This window comes from Saccharomycopsis crataegensis (genome assembly GCF_037102585.1).
Source record: "Saccharomycopsis crataegensis DNA, jcf7180000000084, whole genome shotgun sequence".
Classification (NCBI taxonomy): Eukaryota; Fungi; Ascomycota; class Saccharomycetes; order Ascoideales; family Saccharomycopsidaceae; genus Saccharomycopsis; species Saccharomycopsis crataegensis.
Window position 1 is genome coordinate 2,872,598 of NW_027043829.1, and position 16,144 is coordinate 2,888,741.

At 37.7% G+C, this 16,144-nt stretch overlaps 1 protein-coding gene across 1 annotated transcript; it reads right to left on the reverse strand. All coding sequences in view use genetic code 12, as the record gives it.

Moving 5' to 3' along the window:
* Window positions 1-11,125: 11,125 nt before the first annotated feature.
* Window positions 11,126-14,623, reverse strand: DASC09_042030 (C2HC-type zinc finger protein; the record flags this gene model as incomplete). Its single annotated transcript, XM_064997802.1, has 1 exon — window positions 11,126-14,623. The coding sequence occupies one exon, from the start codon at window positions 14,621-14,623 to the stop codon at window positions 11,126-11,128; it is 3,498 nt and encodes a 1,165-aa protein (XP_064853874.1).
* Window positions 14,624-16,144: the final 1,521 nt, after the last annotated feature.

Genomic DNA, 16,144 nt, shown 5'->3' on the forward strand with positions numbered 1-16,144 from the left:
AGCGACAACATGAATTCTCATGTCTCTCTTGAGCCCCTGTACGTAGGTGGCCAAGAGATGGGCGGGGTTTGGGCTGTCTAATTGATTGACCAAACGGTCGAAGCTCCGATTGTAGGCGTTGACGGACGTGGTTTGGGACAATTCTGCGAGTTGATTGAGAAGCATCTGCTGGAAGTTTGCAGGTAAAAAGTAGGCTCTGAAACTGGTGAGCATGTCACTGAGATCGGAATCGGTTGACTTTTCATCAGCCGTGGCTAAAAACTTCGCATACCAGGTCATCGCATCCCCCCGGAGTTTCACCGAAATCAAAAGGAGTTTTTCTTGTCGATGATTGTTCTCGACCAAGAAGATTCAAATTAGGTGATCACAAAGATGATCCTTTTTCTAAACTAAATAAAGGTGAAAATAAGAGGAATGTTGAATCCTTAAATAAATAAAATGATTGAAACTAATAATGGGGTGTTGGACCCGTTCTCGGAATAAAAGACTAAAACATAAGGAGGTACGACAAGGATAAGAGATAAGCTGTGGGACATAAGGTAATACCTTGATGAGGTAATGCAGATCATGGTTTCGTATGGTACCATACCGTTTTTTTTTTTTAAAGACAAAATAAGTTGGTAACCAGGACTCAACCCAACCATGATCCAATAATATAACACATTTTATGTCAGCCCTTATGGCCAAGTTGGTAAGGCGCTACACTAGTAATGTAGCGATCCTCAGTTCAAATCTGAGTGAGGGCATTTTGAATAAAAATGGGCGTGTGGCGCAGTTGGTAGCGCGCTCCCTTAGCATGGGAGAGGTCTTGGGTTCAATTCCCAACTCGTCCAATAATATCAATTTTTGTTCTAGAGGTCACTATTATTTCTGAAAGCTTCCTTGTGAAACACGAGTGTTATTTTTGGCACAACCATACCTGTGATATGTTGGTTCTCTTAGTCAGCGACGGATTACTAATATATTGCTCACTTACCCATTGACGAATGGCGTGATATGTTAGACCAGACAACGTTATGTTGAAAGATGTATGATGGATCCTAGCAGGATATGATACTCCTATTTGTAGAATATTGCCTAACAGGGATATCAATGGAGCTTCCACTTATCATGGAAGGTAGTTTATTATTTGAGGATCGTATGATCCTATAGTCTAGGTTAATCTGTAGTAGGATTGAACTATCTATTGAAGTTGAAACATCTCATTATAGGAAGCATTGGTGATGAGAAGGAGAGAGACTTAGTTCCAAAAAGGCAATTTATGATGATAGAAATAAATTATGTGATGAATATATATAATTCTAGGAAGAAATTATATTTTACCAAAGCATATGGAATTTGGTTAAAAGATCTTATGAACAAGAATCTGTTGGAGTTTTGTAACCCTAGTTACAGTAGTCATTACCAATAACAAATACTATCAAACTATCCTTGTTATTATTCTTATTCTTCTTAACTAACTATTTAAATAACAAAATATAAACTCAAACTATGGGGAGAGGCCCCATATTTATAATAAGATCAATATGTATGATTTGTAATCATACATCCATCTAGAACATTCTAGATGATTAATCATATGCACAATGACTAATTATTAGGCTGAGTCATAATCACATGCAGATTATATATCACTCAGTCATAGTAAATAAACCGTCTTATCCGAGACTCGAACCGGGGATCTATTCAACACATTGATACCCGTGTTAACCGTTGAGCCATCTGTACAAAAACCCAATATATGACTTTGGATTGTCAACTCAACATCGAGCTCTTGAATTTGTTAGTGAAAAATTGAGCACTTTTTATGAACTGAAAGGAACAACACATACTCTCACAAATTCTTATCAATCAATTGATAATAGTATAGTTGAACGCTATAATGGTGAATTATTGAATAGGAGAAGAAAAATATTATTAAACTATAATTGATCAGAAGATATAAAAAGAATGATTATTCCATTTGCATTATTTTATTCTTGTTTTCTTCATAATATAATGCACAATAATAAAGGGAGGAATACATCACCATACAAGTATCTCTAGAAGAAACCATTCGATTATAACAGATTATTAATATTTGGTCAAAAAGTAATTTACAAATTAATGAATACAGAAAAAAATATGATAGTGTTGTAGTTTTGTAACTCTAGTTACAAAAGACATTGATAACAATAATATTCAATAATATTTATTCCCTTGTTATACTTGTTTTACTTGTTAACTATCTAAATTATATAAAGGACAAACTCAGACTATGGGGGGCATGGCCCATATTTATATTAATCTCAATGGGTTCTAGAAGGCTCCATAAGTTCTAGAAGGTTCCATAAGTTCTAGAAGGTTCCATGAGTTCTAGAAGGTTCCATGAGCTCTAGAAGGTTCCATGAACAATTACTAACCACATAACTTTGGATTGCCAACTCAACATTCTGACCAATCTGGAATGTACACAACATTCGCTTGAAACTCAGCAACGTGGGACAGAAGCGCCTTTCCTTTTTGCACAATTGTCCACAATGTTCTTTCCAAAATGTCAACCATATCAACTCTAGAGAAGTGCGCAAGCACTTAAGCCTTAAAGGCTCTATAAGAGATATCTGACGGCAAGGAGTCAGAAAAAGAAGAAAAACTTCTAAAAGTATCTTGAGCCACGTTTCTCACGATAAAACTCATCTTATACTTGTCATTCCAATTAAGTGGCATCTGGTGTTCTGCATACTGGAAGAAGTCATGCAATGCCATGGGAGTGCGGGCAAGCATCCCTGTACTAAACGGCTTTCCGTTAAACTTGACCTCCATAGGGTCTAACACGCGACCGGCCTTCTCTTTACCGTGAAGCATTTCAACGAGCTCCATGAGCAACAGACGATTAGAATCGTCCAACGGTCCACCCGGCATACTCATCTCGTTTTCTTCGCCTGAATAATTATCTTCTTCGTCTGAGCTAGGGCTTAAACCAAATACAGTCATACACTAGGATAACCAAGCTATGCTATTAAACGACAACAGAAGTTTATAATCAGTGGAGTCTGTAAAACTAAAAACCTAGTGGTGCTACCAATTGTTATATTACGATGCGACTATACTAGATGTAGTTAGTCACGGGTTAGGATTGATTTAGTATTACTCTCTGAAGAACCAGAGATCATATATATTGAAAACTTTTCATAATCGACGACTATAATTATATACTAATGGTTATGAGCTTATGGTTATGAGCACGTGTATCGTTGCCTATAACCAATAGCTCATACCATACTACAACAAATAACAGCATTGCGTGTGTGGCGCAGTGGTAGCGCAGCAGATTGCAAATCTGTTGGTCCTTAGTTCGAACCTGAGTACACGCTTTACTTTTTGAAGAAAAAAAATACAACTTTATTAAATTTTGAATTTTTTATCACCATTTTTCCAGTTGTGCTGATCGTACTATAAATCGCCCGTTTTTGAGCGTCATCAGATGCAACAGTGGTAAGATTAAAGAAGTACAGTGTTTTCATTTTTTATTCGTACCAACCACCGGAAATGTTCATACCAGTGGCAAAAAATAATTCATACCGACCCCCGGTATTTTTCGTACCATCGCAGCGGGATTTATTCAGACCGTCTAAGAAAAATAGTTCATACTATTGCACTTTAATTATTCATACCAACAGTTTATAAAATTCATATTAATTCCTATTTTTTCATGTGAATGACTCTATAAGCCTCTAGGCTACTCAGTTTAATCAAATTATACTCATTTTTTCCATAATTCTGTGCTACTTTCTTTGAAACCGGATATCTAAAATTAAATCAATAATATCACGTGATTACGGTTTTCAAGAAATGGGAACGAATGTATGGTAGGAGCTGTTCTCCATTTAAGATGATGAATTCCCACTTTTGACATTCAATTCGGTCTTTATATGATCACCAGATTACTTACAAAAAAAGCATAAGATTTTACCATCAAAACTAAGTATGGACTTGAAAGCCAAGCTACTAACTGATGGGTATGTTGATGGCCTAGGTAATAGATTCTATGCTGAACCCAGTGAAATGACTTTAGAGTCTGAAATAGCACCAGTTGAAGCTTGCTTTAGTTACAGTGACTATAAGCATTTTGAAAAACCAGGTATCATGGATATCATGGAAATTGATCCTATTTTCGAAGAAGAAGAAGATGCCGAGATGGAAATTGAAATGAAAGAACGAAGATATAGAGGTTCGTGTTGAAATGTAGCTCTAAGTACAGTGCAAGCTCCAATAGTTTGATTTTGTCTATCACTTAACTTAAGGGTACTTTATGTGATTTTGTGCACTATGGTGGAGCAATGTTTTTCCGACAAGAAAAACGCCGGACACCTATGTACAATAATTACCGCTTCTGGTGAAAGTGCGCTCTGGTGACACTTTTCCGAGATCCTACAATCAAGGGGTCTGTAGGTCATATACTAGGAACCAGATCATTAGATCTCTACTAATAAATATTATAGTCGTTGCTATCAAGATTATATTTACAGCCATTATTGGTTTAAGGTTGCTAGGTGTCGTGCTGTTTGTCCTTACTACTGTCCTTACTACTGTCCTTACTACTGTCCTTACTACTGTCCTTATATTTAACTTTATTATCTAAAGTGTTTGTCATTATACGTGAGTGCGTTTGTTTCGTCTTTATATATTAAAGTACTTTGTAGACCTGTAGAATTCTAACAGTTCGTACCGGTATTATAATCAAGCTGTCAAACAAAGATTTTGGCAATTGGTCATGGAAGAAGGTGTGACAGCTTACAAGGCTGCAAAATTAGAAGATATACCTTTGCAAACTGCTTACACATGGAAAAGAAATTGGAACAAAATACTTGTTAATGAATTAAATGGTATCTCGGAGCCAACAAAGAAAAGAGGTCGTAAGCCCCTTCTTACTGGTGAACATAAGGAAGATGCTACAGTGACTCTCGATTTTATGTTGGAGAGACTCAAGAAAGCCTTCACCAATGTAAGAGCCAAGGCTACAACAATCTATAACTTTGTAACCAAGGTCTGTAAGCTAAGTCTCAAACGTATTTCTAAATGGGCTTTGAGAAGAAGTCTGGAGGAATTGAAGAAACAGAGACTCGAGTGGGCAGAGAAGTATAAAGACAAGCTCGACTTTAGTCAAAACTGTATTTTCATCGACGAAGCAGGTTTCAATATCAGTATGCGGCGTGAGTATGGATGGTCTGCTGTGGGTGAAAAAGCAGTTCTTACTGTTCCCGTAACCAGAGGGCTTAATATTTCGTTCATTGGGGCAATTTCTGTCAAAGGTTGTATTGAATTAAAGGTCAGAACTCCAGTGGCTACATCCAATAAGAAGAGAAAACTTGATTCAGAAACGACCATTGACAAAGTGAGTAAAGGTACTACAGCTAATCACTTCTACAGTTTTGTAAAGTCAGTGATCCAGCAAATAGAAAATAACGAGGAGCTCAAAGGTATGAAATATTTGATCCTTGATAATGCTGCCATTCATAAACGACGTGATCTTCAGTTACTAGTGGCACTGAGTGGCTTGGAACTTGTGTTTTTACCTCCTTATTCTCCAGGGTTGAATGCTATAGAAGAATTCTGGTCAGTATGTAAGAGTAAAGTCAAAAGATCAAACTTGAGCAAGAAGGAGCAATTAACTCCAAGGGTGAAAGAAGCCACAGAAAATATTTCCCTTGATAATTACAAGGGATTCTGCAGACATGCTTCTAGACATATTGATCTCTGTTTACAACAGCAGCTCTTTTGAAAACAAATACCAAAGATGAAGAAAAAAAATTAGAAAACAAAATACAGAAAACAAAATACAGAAAACAAAATACAGAAAACAAAATACAGAAAACAAACCAAAAAAAAAAAAAAGTAAAAACTATAAAAAAAATTACATAAAGACAAAAACAAAGCTCAAAAACAAATTGATGAAAAATTTAAAATTTTAAGGAAGGACGAAACCACTCAAAAATTTGGTTATGAGCCTTTGAAATGGTAAATGAGTATTGCAAAGGGGCTTTATTGGGTGTGCGGGTCCCCTATAACATGTTTAATAATATCAAAGATAAAATATTAATGAAAGCATAAGAATTTTATGCATTTAGTATGAATTTTGTATTCTGTTGGTATGAATAATTAAAGTGCAATAGTATGAACTATTTTTCTTAGATGGTCTGAATAAATCCCGCTGCGGTGGTACGGAAAATACCGGGGGTCGGTATTAATTATTTTTTGCCACTGGTATGAACATTTCCGGTGGTTGGTACGAATAAAAATTGAAAACACTGTATTAAATTTTCCGGTGGTTGGTATGAATGAAAAATGAAATCACTGAAACACCTTTCCAGCAGCTTGAGATTCAAAAATCAAAAAATGATTTCGCCCAGGATCGAACTGGGGACGTTCTGCGTGTTAAGCAGATGCCATAACCAACTAGACCACGAAACCGAGACGCATTGTTGTTATATTATCGGATCATGGCTGAGTTGAGTCCTGATTTAAAAAAAGATATCATAGGGGAAGATCAAGCTGGTTTTATTCCAGGCCGGTCATCGTTCTCCAACATCACCATTTTCAGAGAAATGTTAGATAGTCTAATTCATCCAAAAGATAAAACGCATATAATACCAAATCCACAAAAGCTGATACTAATTGTGGATTTGGAGAAAGCGTTCGATAGGATATCTCACGAATATATGGAACAACTATTGTCCCATTTAAATTTTGGAAAAAAATTAACCAAGTTAATCATCAACATCCTCAAGCAGACAACGGGATCCTTATACATCAACAACATGACCGGCCCATTATTCAATTTAAAAAATGGTACCCTCCAAGGTAATCCGTTTTCCCCTTCATTATTTGCATTAGCAGTAGAACCTTTACTACGATCTATCAAACAGAATACCAGAGGCCATAGTTACCAAGGAGATTTGATACCTGAAGCATATAGCAGTCAACATTATCTTGTTTTTGCTGATGATATCACAGTTTTCCTCAAAGATAAAAGAGATTATTCCAAAACAATGAAATGTATTAGATTATTTGAAAAATTCAGTGGCAGCAAACTCAATGAAAAGAAATCCCAACTAATCATACCAACTGATACTCATCCATTTTTGACACCATTCCCATTTGAGATTGCTGATGAAAACTTTCAATTGACATATTTGGGGATAACTATTGGGCCATCAGTGACATTTTGGCCGGAAACATTGCAGCGTGACCTCTATATCAAGTACAAGTTATCAAACATGACCAGCTTGCTGATTCAATCAAAAATAGAAGCATTCAACACATATATTGCATCCAAGTTCTATTACAAAAGAACTACACCAACCTTTGTTACCCAATCAGTTGAATCAAATTGACACATCGATTAAGTTATTGGTCAAGCAAGATACACCTATTTCTTTGGATACACTCAAGACACACAACAACAAAGGCGGTTTCTCAATGATTGATTTAAAGTCTCAACTCCAACACCGAAGAGCCAAAATTTTCCAGGATTTGTTTTTGGATAGTCACACTAAATATAACCAGATATTACGTTTCAAAATTCAATCAAGTATCAACAACATCATTCAAAAAACATCACCAACAAAATCACCAAAGGAAGATTATATCAAAACTCATTATTGGTGGGTGGTATTACTTGAACTAGCGGATGACATTGAGAATACCAATGATTCAATTTCCTTAGAAGTTATGAATAGCAGCACATTCTCAGATGCTGAAAGGACAGCGTACTGGGATTTCAGAAAAGTTCTTGGTATAAAGAAACGTACAATCAGGTTGAAGCCAATGAAGATTGGAATTGAAGATTTGAAAAATTCAATTGAAAAAGGGATTCCTGAAAAATATCAACAACACATTCCAATTAGAATTAAGGATTTTGACCATACTAAAGGAAGTAAAAAACAACGGGAAAAACAAGATGTGAACAAGATGTCAAAAACACTCTTGGATATTACTGGGGTGAATCAGAAACAAGTTGATAACTTTTGGCATAACCTCAAAAAATTCAACCAACATTTCCCGGGGAAATATCAAAATATTCACATCTTTCATTTGGGCATTGAAAATCACAATTACGTAAATAATCATTGTGACTATTGCAGCAAAAAATTAACCAGATATGATGAACCCCAATATGCCCCAAAGGAAATCCAATTTGAAATCATGAAGCACCATCTTATTGAATGTCCATTGGCCCAGAAACTTTGGAAAAAAATTGACTTGAATATCCCATTAACCTGGCAAACAATCATTACCCCTGCCACCAACATGAACGAAACCAGAACGATCGATAGATATCTAGGTTTCCAACGAAAATTATCAAGATTGAAATCCAAAAGGCATTTCAATTGTCACATGGCCGTTGATTCAATGATCTTCTTGCTTGAAAGCAATATCTTTTAAGCGGAGAAGAAAAAATAGGTGGGGAAAAACAAGAAAATAAAATCAAAAAAAAACAAAAAACAACAAAAATTAAAAACCTTAAAAACGCATAAAAACATTTTTTCTCAATAATAGGGTTTTTCACCATTAATGGTTTTCCCTTAACACTTTAATTTTCAAACTACATTAGGTAGTTTATGAGATATATAGTTATATAATTAATTAATATATTGAATTTTGTCTTTAAAAAAAAAAAAAAAAAAAATCTTCTGTCCCTGCTTCTGTCCCTGCTTCTGTCCCTACCTCTGTTCCTACCCCTATTACTACCTCACCTCATTCAGCTTCCCCCTTCTCAAAACTGTTAGAATTCTACAGGTCTACAAAGTACTTTAATATATAAAGACGAAACAAACGCACTCACGTATAATGACAAACACTTTAGATAATAAAGTTAAATATAAGGACAGTAGTAAGGACAGTAGTAAGGACAAACAGCACGACACCTAGCAACCTTAAACCAATAATGGCTGTAAATATAATCTTGATAGCAACGACTATAATATTTATTAGTAGAGATCTAATGATCTGGTTCCTAGTATATGACCTACAGACCCCTTGATTGTAGGATCTCGGAAAAGTGTCACCAGAGCGCACTTTCACCAGAAGCAGTAATTATCGTACATAGGTGTCCGGCGTTCTTCTTGTCGGAAAAACATTGCTCCACCATAGTGAACAAAATCACATAAAGTACCCTTAAGTTAAGTGATAGACAAAATCAAACTATTGGAGCTTGCACTGTACTTAGAGCTACATTTCAACATACCTCCTCAAGCTCAAATAGGTTAGTAAAGAACATAGCTAGACAAGGCTTTGAACGTAGTGGTATCAACAGCCTTTGTCAAGAAATCAGCAATGTTCTGCTTTGTTGAAATCCAATTCAACTTAATCACTTTATCATGTACCAATGACCTGATAAAGTGAGCTCTAATATCGATATGCTTGGTCTTCTGGTGAATTGCTTTATGGGCACTGAGGGTTAAGGAACTTGAGTTATCACCAACCAAATTGACATAAGCACAGTTTAGACCAACTTCATTCAAGAGATTTCTAAAGTAGATGGAGGATCTGGCAGCTTCTGAGAGAGCAACATATTCAGCTTCAGCAGTACTCAAAGCGACGCTCTTTTGTTTGCGAGAGCTCCAGGACACCAATTGATTGTTGATAAAGACGCAATGACCTCACTGGGACTTTCTATCCTCTTTATCAGTGGCATAATCTGAATCACTAATGGCAGTGATACGGTAACCCGTCTCTTTAGGATAATCTTGGGTTATAACTGGTTTATTCTCTTTGGTTCTATCTATTAACCTAAAGTCTTGATACTCAATATTAAGGGGAGCATTAGGCCCATACACAACACCTTGATCCTTAGTGAACATCAAGTATTGGAAAACCTTTTGAGCAGCGTGAAGATGGGTCTTTCTTGGGGCAGACATGAACTGACTTAACATGTTAACAGGAAAGCAAATATCAACTCTTACTGTGTTAACAATATAGAGGAGTGTACCAATGAGACTTCTATACTTTGATTGTTCTTCCTCATCTAAGAAAGGACTAGCAACATCGTGTGGGTTATACCCTTTAACCATAGGAGCTCTCATTGGAGTTAATTTCTGGATGTTCAACTCCTTTTCAACCTTCTCAATGAAATCTTTCATACTGATTTTCATCGTACCAGTAGCATCGTCTCTCTGGATTGTCACACCCAAGAACATCTTTCCGTCAAGTTCTTTCATCTTGAACTTTGAACACAATACCTCCTTAATCTCCTTCACCTTCTTCTCGTTTTCACCAAACACCAACATATCATCAACATACACCAACACCATGATCCCTTTGTCATAGAAAAGACATGGATCAATATTGGACACCTTCAAGTCCGCAGACTTTAGCACGCCAGCCAACTTATCGAACCAGATGGCTGGACTTTGTTTGAGACCATACAAACTCTTCCTGAGTTTCCACACTTTACCAGCTGGGGTCTCAGTTCCAGCTGGAGGCTTAACATATATTGAGTAGTCAATATCACCATTTAAGAAAGCAGTTGTTGCATCTAGCTGTACCATGGACCAATTCTTTGCGGCAGCAATCGACAACACAAATCTAACAGTGTCGAAACTAGCAACCGGGGCCCAGTAATCTAAGTAGTTCACTCCCCTTTCTTGTGAAAAACCTTTACACACCAAACGAGCTTTGAATACTTCTTCACTGGCTTTGGCTTTAACACTGAAAACCCATCTGGAATTTACAGTCTTCATGCCTTCGATATAATCAACTGTTGAGTTGACAATCCAAAGTCATATATTGGGTTTTGTACAGATGGCTCAACGGTTAACACGGGTATCAATGTGTTGAATAGATCCTGGGTTCGAGTCTCGGATAAGACGGTTTATTTACCATGGCTGAGCAATATATAATCTGCATGTGATTATGACTCAGCCTAATAATTAGTCATTGTGCATATGATTAATCATCTAGAATGTTCTAGATGGATGTATGATTACAAATCATATATATTGGTCTTATTATAAATATGGGGCCTCTCCCCATAGTTTGAGTTTATATTTTGTTATTTAAATAGTTAGTTAGTTAAGAAGAATAAGAATAATAACAAGGATAATTTGATAGTATTTGTTATTGGTAATGACTACTGTAACTAGGGTTACAAAACTTCAACATCAACCTCTTCGTATACTTTGTTGATTTTTAAGGCAGTGAGCTCATTTAAAATAGCAATTAGCCATTTCACTTTCTGCTCACTAGCTAAAACTTGGCTGTAATTGTTTGGGATTTCATACTTGGTTCTTTCAACGGCAAGATACACTTCTTCAGCTAGTAAGGAGATTTCACCATCCTTTGTAGTTAGTAACAGTGGCTGTTCCACTTCCTCTGAAGTGCTAGCAACATCTTTGCCATCTGTTATTAGTGGCCGTGGTTCTGGTCCAACCAACATTCGGCCATTAAACATCACTGAAGGATTCTTTTGATAAACAATAGTTGGATCATTTTCCATCCACTTGTTTGTCTGATTATCTCTAGGCACAGTATAATCAGCAACTCTTTGAACGCCTTTACCGGCTCCACCATATGGGACAAGATCTTTCACAGCTTGATGCTTTTTAACAACTAGCCTTCCCTCTGGACCGGCAATCATCTTCTTTACTGGTTTGCTTTCTAACAACATACCAGTTGTGGTATCAGACTCACTTTCACTGTGAGCTACCCGTTTAGTTCCTCTAGTTTTCTCGTCAGGAACTCTAGTAGATTTGACTGGAAGATCACTAGGGACGGGTTTAACAATGACTTGGGTTACATTGTTTGGTCTGACCAACACCTCAGTGATTGACATTACAGTAGTAGCAGACGGAAACAACCTCTCAATTTCACTATCTTGAGCATTGTTGAACATTTTGTGTCCAAACGTGGAAAACCGTTTAGCTTGGCTATCATCAGTATCACTTGCCTCACTTCCATAATAGTTGGAAGGATAATTAGAGCTTGAAGAGATACCAGCATCGTTACCACTGGACAGCCCATTACCATCATCGCCTGATGATTCACTTCTAGGCATTGGGTCTGGGAAGACTGGATCTGGAGAAGCTTGTTTAGCACCAACCTGTTCAGGAGTAGTTTGACCATCGGATTTTGAAGCAGTAGCATCACTCATATCAACATCAAAAGGCTCAGCTTGGTCTTCTTCTTCAACAGAGGACTCATCCCCCCCTGAAAATGAACTATCTTGAGTAACATTTTCAAGGTTTTCATCAAAAGCAGCAATAGAGTCAACTGACATATCACGATCAGGAACATGTACACCTCCTGAAGCACCACTAACACCGCCAACGCGGCCACCTCCTCCGCCAACAAACATGCCACCACCACTACCACTACCAGCACCGCCGAGCGCGGCCTGACCATTCTTCAAAGGATAGACTAATGGCATAAAACGGAAAGCACTGGATCTAACCACTCTACCATCTTTTAAGAGTGCAAAAACTATTTTAGTTGTTTTGCTATATCCCAAAAACACACCAGCTTCTTCTTGGATAGGATCAAACTTGCTTTGTCTGTGATAATCTTTGATAAAGACACGACATCCAAAAGGAGCTTTGACTTGGAATTCCTTTTTCTGTTCTTTGAGCAACTCATAGGGGGACCTCCCGCCATTTAATGGTAGATAATTGTGGACAAACACCGCATGGCTAAGGGCAAAGTTCCAATACGAAATGTCTACGCCCGAAGCCTTAAGAATAGAAAACATTTTTTCTTGTAAAATGCCATTCAATCGCTCAGCTCCACCATTCTGATGAGACGAATGTGGGGCTGTCGGTTCGAAATCAATGAAATTTCTACCACTCGATGGGCTACCATCCAACCAGTTCTTAATTGTATTGGTATCAAACTCATTGTCTGCACGGAACATGACAATGTTTTTGTTTGAATCAGCTTGTTTAAGGAAATTATGAAACATTCCTAAACACTCAATGGTCTTGGCTGACACTTCAGCTCTTGATTTAAGCACCCTGTGAGCAACAAACTTAGAGGCTCTGTCTGACACAATAAGGGCATAAGCTTTGTTTATCGGACCTATAACATCAGCCTGAATCATCTCACCAACGTTGTACTTTCGCACAGCTGGTTTACCGCCCGGCTTGGTGACTTTGGACATACACGTTTCACAACTGGTCAAAACATACTTAATATCAGCTTCTAAAACACCATGGCCTTTCAATAACTCTTTCATGGTTCTCAACTTCGCATGATTATTACTTTCATGCACTTCTTTGATAGCCTTTAAGCCCTCGTAACTTTCGACATTAAAGGCCATCTCTTCGGCGGAATCAGCTTTAACGCTCAATTCCCAGAACGGTCCAACTCTTGGAAAGTTCAAAACAACATTACCATTTTTACGGTTGGCAATAGAACCATTATGCTTGCTAAGCAACACGTCGAATCCACTATCCACAATCTTCGGGATTGAAAGTAGATTCCGTGGCAAGCCATCCATTAACTTGATACCGTTAACGGACAATTTTTGAGACAACAAATCACCTTGTTGTTTCACGGTACTTAAACCGTTGACACCTAACACCTTGGTATCATCGCGACGGACATTGGCCAACTTTATCTTCATATTTGCAAGATGACAGGTGGACCCACTATCCAACGTAAATCTCACTGCGGCATCTGTTTTACACGCACCTACAGTAGAAAACGCTTTCTTGCGACCATAGTTAGGTTTAACACTGGATATACCAGTTCCAGGACCAGGCTTGGTTTCAACCAACCAAGCCTCCTCTGAAGAGTGGTTCTCTTCAGCATCAAACACCGTTTGCAGATAGAACGCTCTAGCATCCGGTTTTCTCTCGTAAAACTTAGAGAGCCCTGGCTTGTGGTTAGGACAATCCCTAGCGATATGTCCCTTCTTACCACAGTTCCAGCAAGTCCAGTTCTTTCTCCCACTGGACCCACGTTGGTGCACCACATTTTGGGCGAGTTCCATCAGGTTCTCTTCTTCAATGCGACTATACTTTTGACTCATTTCTTCGAAAAATCCGGCCACTTCGTCAAAAGATAAGTTTTCAAAACCGGCTTCTGGATCATTGTATCCAGTTTTATCGAAGAACTTTTGCCTAGTACCATCATCCATGATGGCACATGCGGCAAGCGGAATCAACTTCTTCGGGACGTCAAAGTAATACGCAAACGCGGTAGTAGCTCTCTCCATTAATTCGCTATTACCTTTGGTAAGGGCATAACCAAAGTTATGCAAGACCTGGACTTGAGACTCATAATCAATCAGCTTGTACTTCTTGGCGAAAGCATACCACGCAAGCACCCCGTTGGGTTGCTTGTGCATAACCCGTTTGAAGAGCTTTTCATCTAACTTCACCCTTAAGGCAGCTTGAATCAAGACTCCCAAAAAGTATGGGGCTTGATTAGAGCTATCGGCCTCAAAGAATTGGTCAGCGATAAAAGTTGGATTCTCCAAACTCAAGGTCGCAAACGCAGTTTTCATGTACTCAAGTACTAATGGAAACTCCAAACCCCCTTGCACCTTCGTTTCTTTCGCTCCCTTAAGGGACTCGTTAAAAAGCTTAATGCTAGACTCGGTAACATCCCAAGCAGCACTTCCAAAGCTAAACGTAACACCCGACATTTTATTGTACTTATGAAGACCTATAATATTCCAAAATACTCGGTATAGATTTCAAAGGCAAAATAAGGCAAATTTATTTCTCTATTTGTTCTCCTTTATCTTTAGATATAAAGGACAGTAAGCAGTTAGTAAGTTGGAATATCAAAGCACTCGGACTGTAAATCTGTTAGTATTCTACAGGTCTACAAAGTACTTTAATATATAAAGACGAAACAAACGCACTCACGTATAATGACAAACACTTTAGATAATAAAGTTAAATATAAGGACAGTAGTAAGGACAAACAGCACGACACCTAGCAACCTTAAACTAATAATGGTTGTAAATATAATCTTGATAGCAACGACTATAATATTTATTAGTAGAGATCTAATGATCTGGTTCCTAGTATATGACCTACAGACCCCTTGATTGTAGGATCTCGGAAAAGTGTAACCAGAGCGCACTTTCACCAGAAGCAGTAATTATCGTACATAGGTGTCCGGCGTTTTTCTTGTCGGAAAAACATTGCTCCACCATAGTGAACAAAATCACATAAAGTACCCTTAAGTTAAGTGATAGACAAAATCAAACTATTGGAGCTTGCACTGTACTTAGAGCTACATTTCAACAAAAACATCCATCTATCCTGGAAAACTCAGACAAAATGCCCACGCCACTGGAATCATTTACTCCCCGGCCAATGAAGCTTCTGTCAAAAGAACAATCTTCCCCCCTGGATGATAACAACAACGAAATAAATTCACCTCAATCAGATGGCTCAAATGTCACAAAAAACGCCTCTCATACACAAAATGAGTAAACTATCGATCATTAGTCAAAACATCCAAAGATTGAGATTGGATGACTCCAAAATTCTCCATCTATCAAACCAATATAACATTTCAATGTTTCAAGAACTTAATCTTGGCGAGGACTTCCTCTTCCAACACCAAAACAAAAAAATTTATAAAAATACTCCATCATCCCGCACAGCTATTATAATTGAGGACCACATAAAGGTCGTTGATCATTCATTGCTAACAATTGCAGTACTGAGCCAGCTCCAGGTTTATATCACAGATGCCATTATTGAACAAGATGCCAATAACTGGCTTTGGCTAATCAATATCTACAACCCATCTGCTGATTACCAAAAACAAATCCTCCTTCAAAATCAGCTCTCCATCACCCTCCAAACCCAGCTTACCACTCTCAGAGCGAGAAGCAACAATAAGACCATCAACCTTATTCTCGGAGGTGACTTTAATAATTTTGTCAATTCAAGAGACTCTGCTAACTTCCGTTCTCGCGGACAAAGATCGTCCGAGTCGCTTAAAAAGCTAATCAAAACTTTCAAGCTAGCAGATATCTGTGAACATCCAAAATTGCACCAGATTAAAAAGAATTGGACTAACCAATCCACCATGGAAGAAAGTAGTCGCAGAATAGATCGTTTTTATATCAGTCAGTCCATGATCTCCGACAAAAACAGATTTCATATTCAAATGTCCCAACAAAACTATCTAAAGTCTTCTTCA